This window comes from Neopelma chrysocephalum, unplaced genomic scaffold, assembly GCF_003984885.1.
Source record: "Neopelma chrysocephalum unplaced genomic scaffold, ASM398488v2 Primary Assembly neopelma1_96738, whole genome shotgun sequence".
NCBI classification, from domain to species: domain Eukaryota; kingdom Metazoa; phylum Chordata; class Aves; order Passeriformes; family Pipridae; genus Neopelma; species Neopelma chrysocephalum.
In genome coordinates this window covers 533,468-559,885 of record NW_020925382.1, presented here as the reverse complement: position 1 = coordinate 559,885, position 26,418 = coordinate 533,468, and the positions used below count along the sequence as shown (strand labels likewise).

Sequence of the window (26,418 nt, the reverse complement as noted above, 5' to 3'; positions counted from 1 at the left end):
TCTGGTTGGTGATTGGCCAGTCCTCTAATTTGTCAAGGTCTCTCTGCGGGGTCTCTCTGCTCTTGAGGGAGTCGACACCTCCTCCCAGTTTGGTGTCATTGGCAAACTTACTTAGTGTTCCTTTCAGTCCTGTGTCCAAGTCATTTATGAAGATGTTGAAGAGTAATGGGCCTAAGATGGAGCCCTGCATAACCCCACTAGTGACAGGTCGCCAGTCTGATGTCACCTCATTCACTATTACCCTCTACGCTTGACCAGCGAGCCAATTGCTCACCCACTGCATGATGTCTTTATCCAGCTGTGGGCTGGACAGTTTGTCCAGAAGGATCCTGGGAGATACGGGATTAAAAGCTTTACTGAAATCCAAAAAGATTACATCAACTGGCTTCCCTTGATCAAGCAGGTGGGTTACCTTGTCATAGAAGGAAATCAGGTTTGATAAGCAGGACTTCCTCTTATGAAGCCATGCTGGCTGTGACTAATGACTATGTTGTCCTCCAGGTATTTTTCAATACCTCCCGGAATAATCTTCTCCATAAATTTACCAGGCACTGAAGTGAGACTGACAGGCCTGTAGTTTCCGGGATCCTCCTTCTTGCCCTTCTTGAAAATCGGGACAGCATTCACCAGCTTCCAGTCAGCTGGGACCTCTCCGGATTCCCAAGACCTCTCAAAAATAATTGAGACAGGTTTTGCGATGACATCACCAGGTCTTTGAGGCTTTTGGGATGAATCCTATCAGGTCCCAGAGATTTGTAGGCATCCATCTGGAGCAGCAGATCCCGCACAATTTCAGGGTTGCCTGGGAATTGATCATTCTTGCTGTCATGGTCCTCCAGCTCAGGGCATTGAGACCCCCTTGGTCTATCATCCACGTTGAAGACAGAGGCAAAGAAAGCCTTAAACACCTCTGCCTTGTCTCTGTCCCTGTTTGGGAGGTGACCATCCTCATCCTGGAATGGGCCGATGTTATTTCTGCACTGCCTTTTCCTACTGATATATTTAAAGAAGCTCTTTTTATTTTCCCCCACATTTCTGGCAGCTTCAACTCCACATGTCACTTGGCCTCACTTCCACTGGGCATACACCTTCCTTTTTTGCCTTATGCCCAAGAGAAGATCTCTGATCAGCCAAGTTGGCCTTCTGCCTCACCTGCTTGGCTTCCAACATTTGGGAATTGCCTGTTTCTGTGCCCTTAGGAGGTGATGTTTGAAAAGTGACCAGCACTGATGGACTCCAGCACCTGCAAAAACATTTTCCCAAAGGACCTCACTCACTAATTCCCTGAGCAGCCTGAAGTTTGCTCTCCTCATGGCCAGGGTTGAGGTTTTGTTGGCACTTTTCCTCCTGTCAACAGACAACAGAGATTTTAAACTCGATTTCCTTGTGGTTGCTGTGGCCAAGACGGCCTCCAATCCCCACTTTGCTCACAAGATCCACCCTGTTGACAAACAGCAGATCAAGGAGGGCATCCTTCCAAGTTGACTCCCTTAGAACCTGTTCCATAAAGTTGTCATTCAGGTTTTTTAGGAATCTTCTGGCCCAGGTTGTACCAGCTGTGTGATGCTCCCAGTTTATTTCTGGCAAGTTGAAGTCCCTTGTAAGGACAAGGGCAGTTGACTTGGAAGTGTCCCTTAGTTCCTCAAAGAATAATTCATCAGTGTCATCATCCTGTCTGGGAGGTCTATAGCAGACTCCCATGGTGACATTGGTATTATTTGTTTGCCCCTTGATTCTTACCCAGAGGCTCTCAACTGTGCCATTGCCAACTGTGAGCTCCAGACATTCTAACCTTTCTGTTACATACAGTGCCACACCTCCGCCTCTTCTGCCCTGCCTATTCCTCCTGAAGAGCCTGTAACCAACCGTTCAACTGGCCACTCCAATCACAGGTCTCATCCCACCAGGTTTCTCTTATGCCAATGATGCCAAATCCCTGGGAGTGGGCCAAAGCTTTGAGCTCCTCTTGTTTGTTCCTCATGCCATGTGCATTAGTGTAGAAACATTTCAGGTGTGGTACATTGTAGCCAACACCTCTTGAGACAGATTGAGGGATCGCATTAGTGCTTGTTTCCTCAAGTTTTGGCACACCATCCCATCGCTCATCACTGGCAAGCCTGGTTTTGCCCCTTTCTCCCTTGCAAGTCAGTGTAAAGCTCTGTCAACGAACCCCACTGGCTCCTGCGCTAGAACTGTTTTTCCCCTTTGAGAAAGGTGCATCCCATCAGGTGTCAGTAGACCAGGTTTTGAGTAGATCATCCCATTGTCCAAACCCCCCCAAATTTGTCCAATTATACCAACCTCAGAGCCACTCATTGACTTAAAATTCTCAAAGTTTTTCCATCACTTTTTTCTAGTTATTCTTTAACCATACCTTGTTGACTGAAAAACAAGATTTAGAGTTACAACACACTTGCATGTGGGGAAAAAGTATCATCTCCATTTACTTTGGAATCTTGATGCTTTTTAAGACTTGGTCACACATCAAAAAGGCCTTCACTGTCAAAAGCATCCACTCTACTGAAGAAGTATGCAATTTCAAAGTATCTCTTTGACTACATTTCCATAGCCAGTTCCCAAATAAAACATGCAGTGAACTTTGATTTTAAACTCCCCTGCCACTACACAAATAACTGAATGACTGATGAAATGCATGGATTTTTGCTACAGCAGAATAATAAATACTATTAATATTTCTTACCAAGGCCAATAATGGCTTTCGTCTGTACTTCTTCATCTGAATGCTTTGTAAAATACATCAACAGTTCAAGTACTTTATCTTTAATGTTAACCTGAGGAAATTAAAACAAAAATAATAGGTATTTGAAGAGGAAACAGATATTTTTAATCTCTTATAAAAAGCATATATATCAAAAAGAAGAAACACAGTCTTACTTCATGGCCTTTGCAAACCCATGTATTTACAGCCCAAAAAACGATATCGTATGCATTATGAAAAAATGTATAGCTTTGAGGGACTATGAATACTGTGTTCTCAAATTGAAGAGGAGCATTCAATATACATAAGATGTAGAGAGTAAATACAAGTTATTTTACCTTACTGTTGCCCTTAAAATCTTCCTGATCAAAATCAAAATGCCGACACAGTGCTCCAACAGTGAAAAGTGATCTAAGGAGTGCTGGTTTATTGGCAGTAAGTATTGTACTGTTGGGGTCTTCTTGATGTTGACTTTTTAATTTTGAAAGTGCACCTACAGTAAGATAAAAGTTTTGATCACAGTATTTAATCATGGTGTATCTCTAAGACTTGTAGTCAAAACTGAAGAGTGACAATTACATGTTGTGATTTTACTTACCATAGTATCTATTAAAACAGGCCCACACAAATTTATAGTTCTGGGTGACCTTGTTCACAACAGCCCCAAGACAGCTCACACAATGCTGAACAACCTAGGTGCAAGAAGGAACAAATGAGTTATATATGAATTTAAACCTGAGATTTTTGTGAAGTTATGTAGGAAAAAGTTATGTAGAACTAAAACTAATGATTTAACATATGTAATGTCCATCTCCTAGATTGCTCTGAAAACCTGCCCAAACTTATAGTTGTTAAAATATAGCAACACATACAAACACCAGTAAACCAAGAACATTGATTTTTCATGGCTCAAAAGTTATCTTCACAATGAAGACAGACTTTCTTTAAACCAAAACTATGTATTTCATAATGTGAAATGTAATTAACCGAATAGTAGCAATTAAAAGCTTACCGTCATGCCATATTTGATGATGAGTTTCATGAGGTCTTCCTCAATCGTGGCAAGAAAGGTCTCACTTGGGTGTTCCATTAGTGGCACTACAAGTTCTAAGATTTTTGCAACATTGCAGATCACCATGAAATCATTCTGGGTCTGAAACAACAGCATTTATAGAATTTAACATTTCTGGCTGTGTTACCTATAAGCTAAGTATTATTAATATGTATTATGGAATAAATATATAATACATCTTAATACAACACAATTACATAATAGTATAATACAATTATGTATCTTATGTAAGCTATTTGGTAAATATTTAAAAGAATAGTTTATGTAGTTTACATCTGCTTTTGAGTTACATATTATTTTGAAAGCAAGTTCTTGTTTTCTACAGAACTTCTGGGAAAAAAAAATCTGTAGAAGCAGAACTTCACCTCTCATCAAGGCTGTGACAGTCCTGAAAAATTTTTGGAGTCCTAAAACAAATCTAGGAACTCTTCCTGACACATGCACACTAGAGAATGCACAACATCTGGCAACAGCTATCAGCAGCAAGTAAATAGTCAGATAATCTTTCCCTATACTGTTTGATCAGAAGCAGCTCTAAGTCTGTTGTAGATATGCCTAGAGAATGCTCCAGAGCTGAAACTGTAAAATGCTAGGCTATACCTACAAGCTAAGCTGATAACAAGCATTCTCAAGTCTGCCCTTCCCTGGGCAGGTGACCTAATGTAATGGATTGCTGCCTCCCACTCAGCCAAGCTCTTCCTTGAGCCATGGCTGCATGATCCTGTCCTGCTCCTTCTGCCAGATCAGGGGTTCATCACAACCTTCACTGAGCCAACTGTGCAAATCAAAACAGCAGAAAGCAATGCAGTGTTTCAGAGGAGGGGGCCATTTTACTGGAGTGGGGGGATTCAGCATTGTAGCTCTCTATCATTTTTGTGACCTAAACTGTCTTACAGGGGAATACAAAAACAACAGAGCTAGGGAAGAGAGAGGTGAACTGCTGAAGAGGATAGAGCAGGATGTTTTCCTTCAAATATATTTGCTATATGTTAGATCACTCTATCTTATGGAACCATACCTTTAGTTTTAAGATTCATATGTTAAATTTTAACTACTTTTAAGACTGTGACTATAAAACAAAACAATTTTAAGAAATTATTTCATAACAGATGAAAAACTGTGTTTTAGTCCTCAAGGGAAAGAGGCAGCACAGGTTTCACTTTCATCTGTCTGTAAAATGTGGAGGTAGAGGGTGAGAAACAGCATTTTAGAAGCTGTAGAGTTCTTCAAAAGGACCTAATATCTTCAGAAGATATGACGATCATGAATCATAGAAACACAATTTTTATTTCTCTTTTCCTGCCTTCAATTCATCAAGCATACAAAACAGCCATTAATTTCCATGCTTAATTATCTGAGGAAAAAAAAGACTGATTTTCTAATATTCTCTACTTACACTACATTTAGTGGTCAGGTATGGCTGCATGGTCATGGCATGTTTGACCATTAGCTGGGGCCTGATTTTGCTGAATAAGAACAAAGTGGTTATGCAAGCAACCAAGCGACCAGAATTCACACCTTTGTTGTCAGAATCTGCAAAAAAATTAGAAAATACACAAAGTAATGTTTGAGCAATGAAAAACATATGGTCAAAACATCATATGAATATCTCTTTCCTAACATATCTTTCAAGATCAATACAGACTATTCATTAGGTTGGAGATGAGAACATAATGTGTTAATATTTGTATGCAATCACAACATATGTCAAATAAGAAGCAAAATTGCTTCAAAGACATCACTAGTTTTTAAACTGGTTACTGTACACAGAACACTGGCCCAGCCAATGATTCCTATTACAACTGTAGAATGTATTAATGCAAATAAAGCTTGACACATTTGTTTTGTTTTTAGTGATCTAAAAGTTTGAACAAGTTATTTTAAAATTAGTTCTGTTATTGTGGTTAGCTAGAGAAAATTAGGGAAGCTTTATTATTATACAGTGCTCAAAAGTTCATAATGAACTTAAATACAATAATTCACTACCATCAGTTTTGTAACAGGAATTCCGTGACAGTTACTTTTCACAATAGTAATTTGAACCATCACTGTTCCAGTATCATATAAAATTCAAAGAAGCTACTGGGTTGTAAATACTATTACCTGACAAGGATTCCTCATATTTAAGAATGTGCTCAACCAAATTGTCAACAAGTTGAGTACAGGCTTTCTTCACAGGTTTATATGAGGCATCCTCTTCTGACTTCAACAGCTATGGCAGATGAAACAGAAAATGATTTAGTATTAAGGATGCATTCATTTACATTGGATATATACTGGTTTTATAAAAATTACTACAGATACACAAGGATTTTGCACTACAAAAGCATTTAACTTCTCCATAAAAGTTACATAGTGAAAAAAAATTAAGAGAAGTAAGAAAAAAATCAAACCAAAATGCAAAAGTAGTAAATAAAAATTAACTGTGACAAAAAGACAGAAGAGTTCTACTGATTTTTGCATTGGGATGAAAGCTAGCTTTGTGCTTAATGAAATAATGTAGAAAAAAATAATAGTCATAATTGCCAGCAGTAAGTAATAGGAGGTAGAAGGCTTTTTAAAAGAAAAAAAGACAAATTAAAAAGAAATGTTTTTTGACACTAAAAAACATATCAAACAAAGCTGAAACATAGTCCTATGAACATTTTAATCAGTTAATTTAATTGAGCCTGTACTATAGCTTTTTATTCAGTGCAGGCATCAAGAGGCCCTTTGGATTATTTGACTACCTATTTTCATGGCACTCGAGGCTAAAGTAAAATCTTTCGAGACCTCTAATTCTCTCATGCATGCTGTTGTTAATTTTGCTTGAAAATTAACAGGTGTATAGGAGTTGTAGAGGAGATAGATAACACAGGCTAAGAGATATAAACAAATCAAGATCATTTCTTAGAAAAATTAGAGTAAAATATAATGTGGAAGTAACCTATAGCCTGAAGAGTCACTGTTTCTATAAACTGTGTAACAAATATATTGGACATGAAAATACACTTCTCTATCATTGAAAAAAATCTACATTACACTAGAGGCCTTATTTCAGAATTACGTATCATACCTATGCACTTCATGTTATGTCACTCATTACTGAGGAGGCTATAAAATTAAAAACAAACAAAAGCCCTCCCCAAAATGAAAAAGGAAGTATTTTTAAAACAATTATATGGAAAGAAAGAAACTAATGTTGGACACAAAGAAAATTACACCAGTGAAGATTTAAAATAAGGTCAGATGTTTAAAAAGCATGGATTGAATTTGTTTACAGTAAAGGACTGCTCTTGCAGTCTCCCTTCAGTGTGTTTTAGTACCAAAAGAAATGTTAAAATTCTCAAAATGATTGTGCCATACATTCAGAATTCATTACTTACATTTTGAAGAAGCTGTTCAAACCAATCATACCCTGTATCTCTACAAGCTGCAACCTAAAAGTAGTTTTGAGAATAAACTGGTTAAAAAAGACATCTGAAGAAAAATTACTTCAATACAGATGTCATCTCAAAGGATCAGTAAACATGCACAGATATATATTTCCATAAATTTTTAGTACAATACCTTTGGAGATCAGAAACTGTTTCTTGCATTTGAAAAAGAGTTCTTACCATTTAAGGGATCTCAGAATTTGTATCCCATACAACACAAAGCCGACACATTTTACTGGAGATTGCTACCTCTAATATAAACCATATTTTGGGTTCATAAAACAGCATTTTGTACAGATTAAACATAAATACAAGTCTGACAGACATATTAAAAATGAACATGTGTTTATATATAAACATTTATATTATTAATATATTACATATTTATATAAACAAACTAAGCCTTCAGTGGTATTCTGTTTCAGGAACAGCTCACAGGTGCTCCAAAATAGAATTGGTAGAACTGAGAATTAAACTGGAGTCAAATAAACTCACTTTTCAGTCTGGAAAAATGCACAATACACTATCATTTAGTAAAAATATTAAAAAGCAGTTTAAACCCATATTTTTAGGTAGTGAAGAGAGTACTTTTATTTGATATTTATATCTTGGTATAATTGCTATAAAAATACCTTTTCAGCACAGTGGTTTTACACAATACATTTTCACTACAAATGTATCAGCATTTTATTTGAAACAGATTTTTGAGATATACTATTTAATTTGTTGCTCCTAAAAAGTAGATAAAATTATGCAGATACTAATTTACCTTGGATGAGTACGTGACCTTATATTTATTAAAACAGCTTATTAAGCTTTTAAAATAAATGTTATCAATTGAGGAAATTTTTCTTTTAAGAGACAACTTCTTACTTAGGCTTAACTATATGCTGCTACTAGCATTTCCTGAAAAATGTTAAATACAACACAAATTTGTTGTGTTTTAACTGAGCAAGTATTTTCCACAACCTGAATATAATGTGGTCTCAGTTATCACAGCTAGCAGATTTGTGAGCATTTAAAGTTTTCTTACAGTCAGTGTGGGGAAAGGGTTAACACTTTACAGGAAGAATGTCACAAGGAAGGATGGGAAATGTAGTCTCCGCATCAAGCCCCCAAAGGAAGTACTCGACTGAGCATGCCCACTGGAAGGGTTCAAGAATGACCGGTGGGGAAGTAGCACGTGCTCTATGGTTACGTAACCTCTGATGTCATTAGGGGTATATAAATGCGTGCTTGTCCGTTAATAAACGATTTGCCAGTTTGAACTCAATCTGGTTGGTCCGTGCAATAACTGCCACAAACCAGTTCCATCAGATGAATAATTATAGCATGTATTCAATGTCAGGAGACATATAAAGAAAATAATCTGATAATTAAATTACTTGCATATTTTTCGTGTTAAGACTACAGACTTCAAAGATACTAAAAACATAATGAAATTTTACGTGCAACTTAATTCAAATTTGCTTAACATACCACATCAGTAATGTTTAGTATTTTCCTGGTCATTGCTTCTTTGTCATGATGTGGAGTTGGAGTAAACCAGAGCTTCTGGAATGTCTCATTTACTAATTTCTGAAGGAAAAAAAAATATTAGCAGAAATAAATAATTTTATCTTGGGACGTAGGTATTATTACCAATACATCCATACAATAGATTTGTTGACAATATGTGCCTTTTCATAAGGAATTAGTCAACCTACATGATACTGTTGTAGAGAATGTTATGAGATAGACCCAGAACTACTATTGCAGCAGTTATACTGGTCTCTAAGCAAGCTTCAATAAAATGATCACTGGGAACTGATGCTACAGAAAATGGAGCACTTTCCTGCACTAATTTGCATTCCTCAGGAAAGCATAGTCCCCTGAGAAGTTGACAACTGAACACAAGACTAAAATTTCCAAAGCGGAATTAGCAGCAATTGTAGATTACTTTGGCATTTTCAGAACAGCTGTGACAAGGCGTGGAAGAGAAAGAAACCAAGTCTCTCTACGCAAACATAGGAAGTCAGTTCCCTTACAGTGTTTTTGTATGGAGGAAAAGATGGAATAGAATGAAAGTGAACTAACTATTCCCAAATTACTTATAAAGCATATGCTTGTAGGAAGCGTTCCTCATCCATGGACACATAAAAAAATACATTGCAGATACTGCCTCATCTTTATGAGGTTGTTGGGAAGGCAAGGGAAAAGAGAGGAGAGAACAAGGTCATCCTCCTTTCTTAGCAGCATCTTAGATCCACCTGTTCATCTACTTCTTGATTAACAGTCCTCTCTGAAAGCCACTTGGCATTAACATATCTTGTGGTAAAATTATATGCTGCAGCTTTAAATTTGCAGACTTGAAATCCCACTGAAAGTGTGATACAAAATTATAACAGTTGTATTCTTAATTACTCAGCAATTTTAAAATTATTTTTGCCAAATCAAACAAAAAACATCAGTGTCAGGTTTATGATTCAACACATAATCTTAGTGTTTTGCCCTTCTGCATATGCGGTGCACAAAGACTAGAACATGATCACATAAGTAACATTTTAGGGGGGATAACTGATTCATTAAACATTCAAAATTAATGAAAAACTTGCACAGATTAATACTTTATATTTTTATATGCAGAACTTATAAAACTGGCATAATAATTTTGACTTAAATTTTATTTTGTTTTCAGAAAGGAATTTGATATGCTAATTTTACTTGCTAGAAAAGAGAAGAACCAGATATAACCCTTGCAAAGAGAAAAATCCCCAAAACTCTAAGATAAGAACTTTTTAAAATCCTTTGATCATCAGCAAGAGCTTGAAGAAATAGAAGCAAGAAAAGAAAACCAAGTCAGACAGCAATGTAGAAAGCTATATAACAAAGGAGCAATTAAATACTTTTTTGATTATATTTGGGTCAAAATATAGAAATCAATTATGATAATTTAAATCCTGAAGGATATGTTTCATTCTACCTTAATGCCTTCTTCGTCATTAACTCTCCGAATCATTTTCACACACATCTCAGTAATTTTGGGAAATGTTGGTTGTTCAATGCAGATATCCCTAAGTATCTTTATGACTCTTTTTCTTACACTGATACCAGTATCCTGTGAGGAGAAAAGCATTATGCTCTTGAAAAGAAATCAGACATATTACTTAATTTATGTATTATATAAATTCATATTTGATGGTCACATGATCTGACCTGCAAAATGTATTCAGAAAAGGCAGCTAGGGTATATTTATACAAAAGGTCAGCATAACTTTATTTGCAACAATTATAAAGGTTTTGGCTGAGTCCCCAAAACATTGAAATGGTTCCTCCATTTATATCCTCCCATTCAAGAGCTCATGACATTGCAAATGTATAATTCCACTTCTTAATTCAAGAGCTTACAAGCTAGATGTGATGATGCTTTAGCTACGTTGTTGGAATGCACAAGACCTTTTGGACTGTAATACTTCAAAAGCCTTTGGATAAAGCTTATGGATGATACGTGCAGCAAATATTTTCCATTTTCCTAGGCTTTGTCTATCGAGAAGGATGAGGAGCTTCATTTCCTATTACTTTATTCAAAACATGCTTAATGCCAGGAATGAACATCTTCATGTATGCTCATATGCACATCTCCAAAACACTTTACAAACGTTTTATCATGTAACTATAGCAAATGAGTGGTTGGTGTGGGGCTGTGTTTGGGATTCTGCTGAACACAGGGTTGATAATACAGAGATATTTTTGTTATTGCTCAGCAGGGCTTGAACAGAGTCAAGGCTTTTTCTGCTCCTTATATGGCCCTGCTAGGGAGAGAGCTGGGTGTGTGTAGGAGATTGGGAGGGGACACAGCTAGGACAGGTGACCCCAACTGACCCAAGGGATGTTCCAGACCATGTGACATCATGCTCAGTATATACAGTGGGGGGAAGAAGAAGGAAGGGGAGGATGTTTGGAGTGATGGTATTTGTGTTCCCAAGTCACCATTACGTGTGATAGGGCCCTGCTCTCCTGGAGGTGGCTGAACACCTGCTGCCCATGGGAAGGGCTGAATGAATTCCTTGTTCTGCTTTGTTTGTGTGAGTGGCTTTTGCTTTCCCTATTAAACTGTCTTTATCTCAACCCACGAGTTTTCTGGCTTTTTCCCTTCCAATTCTCTCCCTGATGCCACTGGTGGGGGAGTGAGTGAGCAGCTGTAAGGAGCTGTGTGGCTGGCTGGGGTTAAACTATGACAATATAACAAAGCCTCACTGAAAACAAGCAATGCATTTTACAAGGTTGGTCTTAACGCTTCCCCAAAAAATAATAAAATACCATTTACTCTTTGAATTATCATTCCATATTATTAAACATATAAACTCAGTCGAATACAAATTTTCCAATGACACTTATTTTATCATAATTATTAAAAGTCACGGTACCAATATTCTTTCGATCAGCATGTCATAATACTGCTCAGCAAGCTGAGGACGACAGAGCACAAATCGGCCAAGCAGCTCCACAGCTGCTTCTCGTACACTAGTGGAGTTATCCATTAACCGTCCGTGAACACCTCGTTGCATATCCAGCTAAAAAGAACAAATAAAACACAGATCCAAAATAAGAAATAAAGATTTCTTTTAAGTGTGACAGAAGAATGCATGTGCATGATGGATATTTCAGATTTTTTTACCCTGGCTAGAATACTGGGGTCTACAGCAACAACCTCAGACAGACATTTCATGGCTTTTGTTCGAACAGCAATTGCATTTTCACCAAGTACACGCAGAATCTAATAAGAAAACAAAAACAAAGATTCATTTGCTTTGGGAAGGTAGTAAACTGTTTAACAGGCAAAAATGCAGCAGAATAACATGTTAATGATTTCATTAAATAAGAAGTCCTTTCATTGTAAACTCTACTTTTGCCATTTGGTTGTGGCTTTCATCATGGTTCTTTCAACGGAAGACGAGGATTTGGGCACTATAATTTTAAGAATGGCTCTGTATGCAGATCAGTATAAGTAACACAACCTAAACTAAACCAAACCAGTACTGGAGTTCAAACATGTCGCCATGACATGTTAGTGCTCTTCTCCCAGAAGAAAGTAAGAAACCACACTGGTTAAACAACAGCTTCCAAAGTGACAGTAACAGGCACTGCAAGCAAGTAGCCAAGCTGGCTTATATGATCAAATTAAGATAAGTTTAATAAGTTAATATTACCAAATGAGCATGCATTGTAAAAAAGATTTCAACATTTTGCAATTATCCTTTTACTGAGCACATCTAAGATATTGATTTTGCCACATACATCCGTAGCCAAATAAAATAATGTATGTACAATATGACATATGAAATGCATGCAAGAAAAAGAAATATAAGCACTTATGTCATCAATACAGAATATGAAAGCCCATGGTGTAATCATGGCCTGTTAAACAACCATGCTCAACAATGAACAGATATGGCACACTACCACAAAAGTGTTTGGAATCAGAAACCAATTGCATTTCATTGTACTAAGACTTCCATCACAGTTTACCTGTGTCAAATAAATATCAAAGCTCTGGGCAAATGGCCTCATAGAGGCCAAGTAGCGAACAATCAAACATGCATCTTCATAGTCCACAGTATCAGAATTCATCCTGCAACAAATCCAATGTTTTAATTAGGACATGTTTATAAAAAATGATTAAAAATGTCAAATGCATGGTTAATAAAGAAATCAGTGGTGCTCAAACGTACTTTAATGTACTGAACTGAGATGGAGCAGTTTTAATGATGCTGCGAAGAAATGTTTTGCGACTTTCCGCTCTATGCATGATTTGCCCTGTGGTCTCAACATCTTTTGCATGATGAGTTCCTTCAGATGAATCCTCATCCTTCTGAGATTTAATTGCTTTCTCTGTCTCCATAGTTGTATCACGGAACCACTGAGCTATATAAAACTTGCGAGAAAACTGGAGAAATACAGCAGGATACACAGAAAACAAAAACAACAGATGTAGAAGAGTGAAATTAACAGATTTATGAGATTGAGTCTAATGCATCAACCATATTTTGGAAAACATAATCAACAGTATATGTTAGCGTGACAATTTAATTGAATCCCTAATACGCATGACCAAAAATAATTTTATTCAGTACATGTTACTGAAATTATTTTTATATAAACTTGGCACCAGAAAGCTGAAATTTACCACTAATGATGCATCAGTTTCTGTGTTCTCATCCAGATAATCTAGCAAAGCCTTTTGCAGCTGTTGAATTTCATCTTCTCCTCCTGAAACCTATAGGAAATAGAAAGATATTTATAAAATAGAATATTTCACAGTGGTGATTATCATCTGAAAATTTGCATGTCCACATATAAAATACACTGAAGTTAATGTTCTGCAATTATCAATAAAATTAATAATTTTTAAATCAATTACTTCTAAACTTTATAGAGACTAAACCAAACTAGACTGTGACTCCAAAGTCTAAAAAAGATTAACAGCAGAATAAGACTGGTTTTAAAACAGACAAACTGGTTTGAATAATTTTCATTCTATGATCTTGTATGAAGACCCTCTGTTCCTGAGGAAAAACAAAGGGCTAAAATCACACATAGTACACTGACGCAAGATTTAACCTATAAAATGCATTGCTAGCTCTCTCAATAATATTACATACTGAAACAATGATTTCTCAGGTGAACAAGGGATAAAAGGCAAAAAAGTCAAATGAACATAAATACAAAACACAGACAACAGTACAAATATATGGGAAACATCAAAGAAATAAAAATAACTTATCCCTTTTCAAAACATTTGGTATAACTGTTTTCAGGTTTAAAGCATCAATACAGAGAAAGTACAGCAAGTATGCTCAATCCATGTAGCAAAGAATTTACAGAGGTTATTCCCAAACACCCCTGAACTCTAGCATTAAAGAATCATACTCTCTGAGACTCAACTAAGTTTCTATCAGTCAAAAACCTTGAGAACAAACATACATTTTATAAAAATTCTACCAAGTTCATAAAGCCTATCTACAGAATAGGCTAATATTCATTTTCCTGTGAAGCACTTTCAAGATGCACAGAAAGGATTACATATGAAATATTATTCTGAGAACTATGTATCAGATTTGTAAATATCTAAACTGTGTGAATGTTAAAAACAGAATGGTTTTTTTCAAGAGGCTATTTAAAAGGAAATATGTATATCCTGATCTCTTAAATAGTTCTAACCTATGTAAATTGAATAACAATTCTGTATATGATCATCAGACAATGTACTTTTCCCTATATAGGGGTTAGAGAACAAATAAGTATCAATTAACTTGTTAATGAATCAGAAACTAACTTTCTCAACACCTACAAGACATCATAAACCCATAAACATAAAACACCCTTTTTTCCTTACTATTATACTGAAATGTGCAGGTCCTTGTAATTGCTGATGCTACAGAAGAAAAAAAGATTTTTTACCCCTCCCAAAATCAATGAGTTCAAGAATTCAAAACACATCTACAATACACATAATATTAATATAGGTTTATTAATATATATTTGGCACCCTAATATATGTGCAAATTGTGATTTGAAAGTCTGGCTTTCAACCAATGTTAAATTCTGTGGACAAAAGGCTGGAAAAAAAGTTGCTTGATGAACTGTAACTGCCTAACTATTAAAAAAAGTAAAAATCCCAGAACAAACAAAAAGAAACTGTGAAGCCCACAACAAATCATATTCAGTATTGATAAAAAAAGTAGAAGAATAATTTCTGGCTTAAACTTCTTCAGCTACAAAGCATTTTTCTTCTTCAGCAATAAAATCTGTAACTTCTAACCATCAACTTCTGTATGAACAGCATAGATTGAGAATCTTCTGACAAGTGTAGCACGTAATATAGCTTGCAAACAACAGCACATGGAAGAAGGTACAGTTACAAGTCCAGAAGATCGGCATATCAACAGACAAACTAATGAAAAGCATGCACAAGTGTTCAACTTGACAATCTATGACAGATTTCTATGAAAAAAATCTACTGTTTAAAAATGTCAAAACAGAAGAGATTCTCTCCTACATCTATTTATACAGTTCATGAGCCCAAACCACAATAGACAGAGTTATAAGCATTCATCAATCATTGGGGGAATATCCTGGTAATGATATCAGAGGGTAGAAGGAAATATCCAACAGTCTAAGCTTTCAATTCAGCAGGAAAGAAAAATGTGTAGAGCTAGAAGTTCATTTCTGAATGAAAAGATTAAAGATATTTCTGATGACTAAAGCTGAATATGTCTACCAATGGATCTTATTTTCTTGACAATTGAGCAACAAAGTGAAGCTTAGGTGTCATGTACACATTTTCAAGTAGTTATTTGTTCTTATGTTACAAATCATTTATAAACAACACACTGTCTACCCTGACTGATGGTACTGTATAGTATACACTTTCCACAATGCACTATCTGCCATCATTGATGTTAAGCTTCCTGAGTAACAGAAAACAATCTTTTAGCACTCAATTGCCCACAGCTATTTCTGCAGATGCAATGCCTAGTTACTGCCTGATCCTGCAAAAAACCCAATGTATGGCCAGTCTTCACGAACGAAGATTTTGGGAAAGGTCTTTTACCTTTCAAGCCTGCGCAATGGATTTTTTAGGTGAGACACAGCATGTGCTGAACTAAGCCCACCCTTTAATCCTAAGGTTCATCTGCCAGGGCCAAGCAAGCTTGGACAATGGCAGTGAGGTCCTCAGGACGTAGGTTTGTTTAGAGTGACCTTCTCATAGATGGATGGCCTCACAGGGCTAACGAGCTCCATCTGCCCGGGGGACCGGGGAATCGAACCTGGGTCGCATGGACAAATTCAGGTCACCACTCAGGTATGTATCTTTTTAGAATATCTTTCGATACTACTATATAACTCCTGGAGATAAGGAAAGAGAAAAGTATTCTTCTAAAATATTTGCCTATGAAGTCTAATGTACAACTGTCAAAATCACTGCCAATGAAGGAGAATTATAACCCCTTAGCACATAGAAGTATAAATTATAATAAGCCATGAACATAAAGATTGACACTATATGTAGTACAATATTCTAATTGACAAAAGTTATGGGAAGCATCAGCCTCCTAAAGGAGTAGATGAATTTTGATTCATTTGAATGCCTGTAAATTGCACAAGTTTTTCCTTCAAAATATATCTGTAACAGTCATTAAAAAATACATATAATAGATCTGGAGTCTTTTCAGGTAACTAAAAGGGAAACAAACTTGATATGACTACTCAACTTTAGATCTAATCATGATAAGAATAATTAGTAGTTCAGAAAGGAATATATAGCATCCATAAGAAATGTGAAAGTTCACATTTTTAAAAGGACACATAAGACCCAAGATTTTCTTATCATACTATAGAGAGCCCAAATGCATAAACTGCATCTTTAATTGCTGCCACCCTTGCAGATTTGGAGACATTTTGATAAGCAGCATTAACAGAAATGCAAATATGTATTCTCTAATGAAAGATATATGCAAGTCCAGTAAAAAAAATCCCCACAAAAATAACAACATCCCCCCCACAGCCCCCCAATACCAGCTCCATTACATAAAAGCTAACCTTACAGGTCTAACAGTTTAACTCTCAAAAGTTTGTGTATGAGCGCCATAAGCTCAATTACCATTTGGCAATAGCAAATGCACATACATACATACACATATATATTTTAAGGTCTCTTAAGATATAATCCAACTGTCACTCCATTATTTCCTTTAAATTGTTGCCAGAAAACTGGTTTTACCATTTTAATTAACCACTTAAAATGATCACTAGGGAGATGGTGAGAGAAAGACATGAATACTTATAAACTGAGTATATTTGATTCAGAAATCTGAACAGCAATGAAAACTCATTCTCCACAAAGACAGTTTTTCACACATCTTTAAAATGTTTAAGCTTTTAAATAGATACATCTCAATCCAACTGGTACAGGATCTTTCACACACCTGTTTGAGTATTCTGGCTATAGAACCTTGATCCATTTTGCTAGTGACTGCATCTTTCCTGAGTCTTGCAGCTACAGTTCCAAGATAGTCAAGTGATGCAACTCTTAATGCCATTTCTGTTGATTTGTTACTGAACTGGTGAACCTAAGAAAAGCAGAATAAATTGTTATAAAAATTATTTATTTATGCAACTGAGATTCTTCTCACAAGACATTGCTTGACTTTATTAAAAATTCCACCTAACTTCCATGCTGCATAAAATTATGTAATTTACTATTACATCACAGATACAGTCCTTACTTTACATTAATGTTTTTTCCTTTATTAGGTCTTTCTATCTACAAATATGCCTGTTAGTTTTTTAAAAATATGTATTTTTATAAAATAAACTGGGCATCTAGTAGAGCAGGTATCCTTTGCAATAGCATAGCACCATAATACAACTTTGTCATTATTCACACAAGCATAAAGAAAGCTACATTTTACCAGGAACAGGACCATAAAATACATTCCAAATAAACAGCTCAAATTACTGTATTAATTGCATTGTAATACTGAAGAACAACTCTCCAAAACAAGCAAAAAAAAAAAATTCACATTCTGTAATCAGTAAATGTACTACTTACTTTAAGACCAAACTTGTAAAAGACCAAATTACTTATTTTTTTCAGGTTCTATGCTAAAGGAATAGTCCAGAGAAGTATGGGACTGGGGGAGCAAAGTCCCTCCCACTGTAAGTGAAGATCAGGTTCGTGACCACCGGAGGAACCTGAACGTATATCAGTCTATGGGACCTGTTGAGATGCATCCCAGATTCCTGAAGGAATTGTCTGATGGAATTGCCAAGTCACTCTCCATTTGAAATTACCAGTACATATTTGAAAAGTCATGGCCATCAGGTAAAGTCTCAGGTGACTGGAAAAGGGGAAACATTGTCCCCATCTTTAAAAAGAATAGAATGGAGGACCCTGGGAACCACTGCTCTGCCAGCCTCACCTCTGTTCCTGTGAAGATCATGGAACAGACCCTCCTGGAACCTCTGTTGAGGCACATGGAGGACAGGGAGGTGATTTGGGACAACCAGCATGGTTTCACCAAGGGCAAGTCCTGCCTAACCAACCCAGTGGCCTTCTATGATGGAGTGACTCCATCACTGGGCAAGGGAAGGGCTACACATGTCATTTGTCTGGACTTCTGTAAAGGCTTTGACATGGTCCCCCTCAATATCCTTCTCTCTAAATTGAAGAGAGATGGATTTGATGAGTGGACTGTCAGATGGATAAGGAACTCATTGGATGGTCATATCCAGAGGGTCGTGGTCAACAGCTCAGAGTCCCAATGGACATCAGTGACCAGTGGTGTCCCTCAGGGGTCTGTATTGGGACCAGTGTTATTTAATATCTCCATTAATGACACAGATGAAGGGATCAAGTGCAGCCTCAGCAAGTTTGCAGATGACACCAAGCTGAGTGGTGCCGTTGACACACCTGAAGGATGGGGCCATCCAGAGGAACCTGGACAGGCTTGAGGGGTGGACCTCATAAAGTTCAACAAGGCCAAGTCCAAGGTGCTGCACCTGGGTTGGGGCAACCCTCGGTATCAATCTAGGATGGGGGATGAGCAGAACGAGAGCAGCCCTGCCAAGAAGGACTCGGGGCTGGACATGCCCTGGCCATGTGTGCTTGCAGCCCAGAAACCAACGGTGTCCTGGGGTGCATCAAAAGAGGAGTGGCCAGCAGGGTGAAGGAGGTGATTCTGTCCCTCTGCTGAGCTTTGGTGAGACCCCACCTGGAGTACTGTGTCCAGCTCTGGGGTCCCCAGCACAGGAAAGACATCGACCTGTTGGAGCGAGTCCAGAGGAGGTCACCAAGATGATCAGAGGGCTGGAGCCCCTCTCCTATGAGGACAGACTAAGAGAGTTGGGACTGTTCAGCCTGGAGAAGAGAAGGCACTGGGGACACTTTGAAACACCTTCCAGTACCTGAAGGGGGCCTATAAGAAAGCTGGAGAGGGACTTTTTACAAGGGCATGGAGTTACTGGACGAGGGAGAATGACTTCAAACTGAAAGTAGGTTTAGATTAGATATTAGGAAGAAATTCTTACCTCTGAGGGTGGTGAGGCCCTGGCACAGGTTGCCCAGAGAAGCTGTGGATGCCCCATCTCTGGAAGTGTTCAAGGTTGGATGGAGCTCTGAGCAACCTGGTTTAGTGGAAGGTGTCCCTGCCCTTGGAAGGGGGTTGGAACTAAATGATCTTTAAGGTTCCTTCCAAACCAAACCATTCTATGATGCTATGAATAATTACAGGTATTATTCTGACTTTATTCTCAATGAATATGAATGAAGAGAGCATCTAAAGGAGGTCATGAGGATGGTGAAGGGTCTAGAGGGGAAGCCTTATGGGGAGGGGCTGAGGGCACTTGGTCTGTTCAGCCTGGAGAAGAGACTGAGGGGAGACCTCATTGTGGTCTTCAATATCCTCACAGAGGGCAGTGGAGGGGCAGACACTGATCTCTTCACTCTCGTCACCAGTGACAGCACCCATGGGAATGGCCTGAAGTTGAGTTGGGGGAGGTTTAGGTTGGATATTAGGAAAAGGTTCTTCCCCCAGAGGGCAGTTGGGCACTGAACAGGCTCCCCAGGGCAGTGGTCATGGCCTCAAACCTGCCAGAGCTCAAGGAACATTTGGACAACGCTCACAGGCACATGGGGTGGGATTGCTGGGGTGTCCTGCGCAGGGCTTAAGGGTTGGACTCGATGATCCTTGTGGGTCCCTTCCAACTCAGGATATTCTATGATTCTATGAATTTCTACACTTATTGAATGCTATAGAATGGCATGTTTAATGTGGAAAACATCATGGAATATTAGAAGTGGACTTCAATGACAAAATGTATATATATGACCTTAACTATATTCCATATCAATGATCTTCTGACCTAAAATTTATTTTCTATGCATTACATAATAGTGATACATGTAAGAAAATCCTTACATGCTGCATGTGTGTGACAATAATCAGAAAGCATTGCTGTAATAGTTTGAGCTGAAATAAACAAGTTTCATTTTAATAAGAAATAATATAATAGTCAAAACCAAGAATCCCTTACCAATAGCCTTCCTAATAAGCTAAGTAGCAACTCTGCAGCTGGCCATTCTGGTTTATTAACTGTGGAAAGAAGATCCTGAATGAAGTTCTCAAACAGTGGTCTGTAATCTTCTTCCCCTTGTTTACTGCCACACCTGTTTAAATCAAAATGCATTTTATAAGTGAATTTAAGAGTCATTTAAGCTTTTCTTCTGATGCAAACAGAGCTAATCCTATTTTTATCCAGAAAAAGAGTTTTATGCAATTCTAAAAAAAAAATCTGAAATGTTAGCAGAAAAATTGGGTTTTTTTCCATTTACAGACAAATAGTTTACACAGTTATCACTCCAAGTTGCACTGCAAGTAAAGCAGCTAATCCTGTATAGTAGAATTTTGCTCCTAAGATATATTTATAATTTTGAGTTAAAGTCTGCATTAACTTGGATGGACAAAGTAGATAAAATTCTAAAGCTTAACCTAGAGTCTGGTTTTTAGGAGGTGTTGTGTCCTTAAACCTGGTCTGACTTATCTCACAGTGATAAGGCATCTATGTTCCACAAAGGTTAAAATCAGAATATAAATAAATCAAAAGATAACATACATAATAGTGTTTCACTTATATGTGGCACCCCAACTTTAATTATACCAGAATTATGCAGAGAGATGGCTAGATAGCTCATAAATAGCCTTTTGGCTTAACAATAGAAATTAACACAATAAAAACCTCAGGACTTTTTGTTACAAATCTTTTAGTTATTAAGGTACGTTTTTTTTTCCCTGTTGAGCTATTGACATTCCTAACTTTATGGAAATTAAAGAAATTTTAGAGTTTTTATATTTTTGTCATTTTGATGACTGAAAAAATCCCTGATAAAAGGATCCTATATAAATTATCAGAAAGATTCTTAAATGTGTTCTTAAAGTCTGTAGAATTTCTGTTCCATAAAAATTTTTGTCCAGACAGGTAGCTCTCAGGGATCCATAAAATATATTGTTATAAGTAACTTTATTAGTAGTCATTTATCATTGCAAAGTGGTTTATTTTGTCTTAAGGTGTGACAGATTTTATTTGGAGTTGGTTTCATCAATACACTAAAGAATGCAACAGTACTTACTTCTTAAGGAAAATAGAAAGGAAGTTTTGTGCTGTTCTCATGGCTGTTTCATATGAGTTAGTCATAAGCACATCTTGATCCACCTAAAAATAACAAGATTTATTTTTCTAATATTTTAGCATACACAGAAATATAATTTCCAGATCGGCATTTCTCATTCATCAAATAATTACAGCAGATATAAAATTAAAATGCTTAATTACTAGAGCACGGTCATAAACTATTATACCTACAAAGTCAGTCCTGCACCAAAGAAAAAATTATGGCTCTTTAAATAAAACTTACTTTTTTGTTTGATTCCTCCTCTGAATTAGAATCTTTTTCCGTTGAGGGCAAATGCACCACACATTGAATAAGCTGCAGAACTAGTGCTGTTACCATCTGAATATACATAGGCTCTCCATCAGTGTCACTGCTGTTTAACCTGTTAATAAGACAGCATTAGCACTAAAAATTAACAAAAAAGAGAAAACAAAAATTTTTGATCCTAAATAACATATTTCTAAACTAATAATCAAAGCTAGAAATCTGTGTTATAGACATTTATCTAGTCATTTGCTTCTCTCTTATGCAGTGAAGGATTTGGTCTAACAAAAAATGAACTGAACTTGTCATAATATTTTATTACTTATATATTATTTAATGTATCTGAAATGTGCAGGACTTTTAAACAAATCAGTGACCACAACCTGGACTGACTTCTGCAAGTTACACCTATGGTAATCTCAGGTAGCGTAACAGACTATAAACTTCAGCATGTAAGAGTGTCTTTTGAGTTGGTATGACCAGTACAAATACACTCCACCTCACATTGCTCCCCTTCCAAGTGATTTAACCTGACGAATAGTATGGTGTTTACTACCCATAAGTACATCAACACCACTTAATGCTGCCCTTAACAATATGAAAAGGTGATAATCTCTGACATCATTCTCCCCAAATTATCAAAATAATAACCGGACACAAAACAGATTGCAATTATTATCTTTATGAAGTTATCTCTAACTACTTGTACAGAGACAATATTTTCCTATAAAATTTTAAGCAAGCTGTACCCTTCATGACTACACCCACAGACAGGGAATGTCCTCCAATAGAACAGAGTGAGGACTCTAGAGATAAACAGTGCAGTCATTATGGTCTTGAGATAGTAACTTCCTTATAGTAAACGTTCCAATTCAAAGAGGGTATCTACCATTTATGTTCCTATGCCTACCACCTTCCTGTTTACTAGATCTCTCTGATGTCTATAAACAAAGCGATAGGAAATAATAGGAACAAGCACTCATGGATTACTGAATTCAAAGTTTCAGTGAATTTCTTTTCCTGGATATTTCCTGGTCATGCACCCTGGATCAGACAACTTATTTCACTGACAACTTGTCTGTCTCCAGGGAAAAGATGTACGGAAGCAAGGAACAAAATCAACACTAATAACAAATGTTTTAGAATCATTTGCAGAGTCCAACCTCAATTTTAACTGAAATCCTATCCAGGTCAGATTCTTTCTCTAATTTAACCTGAACCTATACTATTATTCAGAAGATGCACTGAAATCCAGCTGAAGTGCTTAAAAGACAGTTAAAGTGAATGGAGTAGTTTCTAAATGAGACACATTCAAAGGAGTATTAGATTGATTTTCTGGAAAGAGTGCTCTAAGCGTGTCCTTAAAGAAATTCAGCCAGAATATTCCTATTAAGCTTTAGCAAAGACAAAATTATATAAAATCCCTATGAATAAACCAAAGAATTTTCCAAGAAAAAAACCTATGAATGCACACTAGTATTACAGTCATTTACATACTTAGTGAGACAAATAATAAGATATTCAATTATTTTTGTAAGCAGGCATAAATATGATGGCATGCAAAACAGTGATTATTACAAATTACATTTGTCAGACAATTCTGTTCTCACTGCAGAGGTTTTGAAATATCAACCTCTAACAAAACATAGTTTGTGGAGTCACAGATTTTTAAAGAACAAGTTAATACTGAAGCCTAAAATCCTACATCTACAAACTGTAAATGCTACTGTCTACAAATTTTCAATGTCAGAAATTACCTGAAATTTCTCAAACTCCTCTTGCTAGTTGGTAGTCTTGCAAGGGAAGTGAAAATTTCTTCTAGTATTAACTGTCTATGTTTTTCGTACTTGGAGAACACCTATTTAACAGTTACATAATTGTTAAGAAATTATTTATTGTAACATAAAATATCACTTGTTAAATAGATTGTTAAAAATTATATATAGAAACGCTTTACAAGACATTTAAATAAATTATATTTCATGCACACCTTGTTTTTAATGCATTGCTTTGTTTTTTCAAAACATTTCTTTATAAAATACATAAAACATTTTTCAAATATAGCTTTTAAATAATCTTCAAATAGCATAAATGTGTAATAGCTCTTGAAAATACCATATGTTTTAAAATTTTCTCCCAATGGTACAATACACTGAAAGTCAAACGGTGTAATGCTAAGCTTTCAGACTCCAGTATAGAGCAAAAGTCTATGGTAACATACATTATATATGAAAACATGTATAGTTTTAGAGCACATCTGAGAAAACTAAGCTTTAATGTTTGCATGACATAAAATATTATTTCAATTTCTGGGGTCAGGATTGTAGAGTTTGCTTCTCTCTTTGTTTAGGCAGAACTACTTTTATAAATACTGGAGTACATAATCCTTACAAAGATGAAAAACTTTCACTTGAACAAACACATTTGTGTTGTGCTGCAATTTTCCTGAAAAAATATTTTATCTGCCCCATGACTTTTTCACATAGCCCCCTCTTCTAAGGAAAAGGATGTATTCTATTATATATTTCTATTATATATTATATAGAACTATACTACAAATTCTGTAGCTTATACCATTGCATGAATTCTAATCTTAACAAGGAAGGTAAGGAAAATTGCATTGTTAAGATTTCTTAAGACAAGAAAGAACAGATAAGAGGAAGGGGTTTTTGTTTTCACTTTAAACAACATAACCAAAATTAAGTAAATTCCATGGCTTAAGTAGGCTATTTCTTCCTATAGAGTACTCTGAAAATGAGAGGAGTTCAGGTAGCTTTAATACTGTTCTTAGATTGTGATACCAAATTGTAAAAACATGCAAGAACAAAATTAGTTCTAAACTCTAATTCTCTACCAGCAAAAATACAGCCTATGTAAATGCCCTAATGACTCTCAGAAGAACATGAAACTGCAAATTAAAAATTACTTACCGCAGTCACTAATTTGATGGCACATAACTGTAGTTCACTGACATTTTCTACAAAGAATGGTGTTATTCCCATAGATGATATCTATCAACAGAAAGAAGTTATTGTAAGTATATTTGACTAACAAACTGATATTTATGCATTTTCACAAGTAGATTATTCATTCATCAGGTAAGGTATTCAGTAACACGTATTACTTCATATTATTTGCAAATAAAGTTATTAAAGGATATTTTAATACAATCAGGTTAAAATTTTCTTAAGTATACAATAAAAGCCATTAAAGATCTAAACATTAAATGTTCTGCAGACTACATACTACAGAACAAACTAGTAACTGATGTTAATAATTCAGAAGTTTGTACTTATTTCATACTTCATGTCATTGAGACAATCACACTTTACAGTCTCTCTGGGAAAAGAAAAAAACCATTCTCAGACAAAAATTTTTCTTATAAAACTTACTTGAAGAATAGTTGTATCGGTGAGAAGCTGTATCTCTAGCAACTCTGACAAACTGCTGACAATGTCACAAACTTTGTTATATAACATCACTATAACTCTTTGCTTGTGGGTGGAACACTTAGCACGTTTTGCTTTTGAACTTAAAACACCACCTAGAAAATAAAAAATATCTTTATTAATTTTTTCAGTCTTTCACTTACATCAGATATTAGAAAGATGATCATCTTCCTCAAAAAATGCCTCCAAAACAACTCCATGACTACAGCTTTGTAAATGCAAGTGCATACAGAAGAAAAACTATTTAGTAAAATCTGCTGGAAAGCAAGAATTTCATATTTTTGTAATTGCTCTGAATTCTGGATCCAAGATTTTTTAAACTGTTCTTGAACACCCCCATCTGAAGATATGCATATGACAACAAAATGCCAAATGGAAAACATTTAGCATACTAACCACCATGAGGATCCACTCTATACACAGGATCATATTGAGGATAGAGAGTGTTCTGCAAATGAAATTTTGTGTATTGAATTACTCTTTCTATTACGTCCTCAATATATACAGCTTTAGGCATATTTGGTGATGTCATAATATTGATAGCAGTAAGACAAGCATCAGCAGATTTTGTCACTCTCTCCATAATAAGATCTCTCCATAATCTCTCCTCATCTTCAGTGTCATTGTTCTGTAACAGGCGATAGAAAACAAGATAGTGTGAACAAAAAGTTAAATTTTTATCCTTACCAAGTAAAAGATAACATTATTTTAATATATTTACATCCATGCAGTATTTCCTTTATGATAAAAAAATAGTTTGTTTTAGAAATCAACAAATGTTTATTTTACTAGCCAAAAGTTTGTAACCCTAAGTTACAATTCTTCAATATCTCACCGTATTCTTCTGGTAAAACACAAAGAAGCTTTCTGTGTATCATTGGGAAGCACCTTTAAGGAGGACTGTCACATTCTCTATTTAAAATGATGTACCTTAATCAAAATCTAAACTCATTCATCTAGTGTTTTCTTCAGTGACCTAAACACAAATTGCTGCTTTGATCAGTCTAATTTTTGCCACTAGAGGGAATTCTTACACAAAAAGACTGTTAAGTCACACAAAACTTATGAGAATACAACTTTCTCCATAGATGAACTCATCTATATCAATGGATTTAAAACACGTCTTATCAAATATGACCATTTAGATTTAGCACAGGGTATGGAATCTCTGTATTTCTGTGTTTCTACAAGTTATAAAAGCAAACATACATGAGGTTAATTATGACCACCTAGCACTACCGAAATATTGTAATAATGTTATTAATAGCAAAACCAGGTGAAATTTT

General features: G+C 36.0%; 1 protein-coding gene across 1 annotated transcript in view; it reads right to left on the bottom strand.

The window, feature by feature from the left end:
* LOC113981736 (nipped-B-like protein) overlaps positions 1-26,418 on the bottom strand; it is a 129,903-nt gene that overhangs the window by 5,941 nt on the left and 97,544 nt on the right. Inside the window, exons 16-38 of the mRNA XM_027709302.1 lie at positions 25,529-25,760; positions 25,076-25,227; positions 24,614-24,694; positions 23,441-23,541; positions 21,663-21,801; positions 21,378-21,460; positions 20,285-20,417; positions 17,176-17,319; positions 13,374-13,463; positions 12,919-13,133; positions 12,716-12,818; positions 11,865-11,963; positions 11,614-11,760; positions 10,170-10,304; positions 8,687-8,785; positions 7,157-7,210; positions 5,895-6,003; positions 5,188-5,324; positions 3,732-3,872; positions 3,318-3,411; positions 3,058-3,212; positions 2,702-2,792; positions 2,375-2,382 (exon numbers count right to left, since the gene is read on the bottom strand). Of these exons, the coding sequence (XP_027565103.1) occupies positions 2,375-2,382; positions 2,702-2,792; positions 3,058-3,212; positions 3,318-3,411; positions 3,732-3,872; positions 5,188-5,324; positions 5,895-6,003; positions 7,157-7,210; positions 8,687-8,785; positions 10,170-10,304; positions 11,614-11,760; positions 11,865-11,963; positions 12,716-12,818; positions 12,919-13,133; positions 13,374-13,463; positions 17,176-17,319; positions 20,285-20,417; positions 21,378-21,460; positions 21,663-21,801; positions 23,441-23,541; positions 24,614-24,694; positions 25,076-25,227; positions 25,529-25,760 (2,742 nt within the window). The remainder of the gene's footprint in view (positions 1-2,374; positions 2,383-2,701; positions 2,793-3,057; positions 3,213-3,317; positions 3,412-3,731; positions 3,873-5,187; positions 5,325-5,894; positions 6,004-7,156; positions 7,211-8,686; positions 8,786-10,169; positions 10,305-11,613; positions 11,761-11,864; positions 11,964-12,715; positions 12,819-12,918; positions 13,134-13,373; positions 13,464-17,175; positions 17,320-20,284; positions 20,418-21,377; positions 21,461-21,662; positions 21,802-23,440; positions 23,542-24,613; positions 24,695-25,075; positions 25,228-25,528; positions 25,761-26,418) is intronic.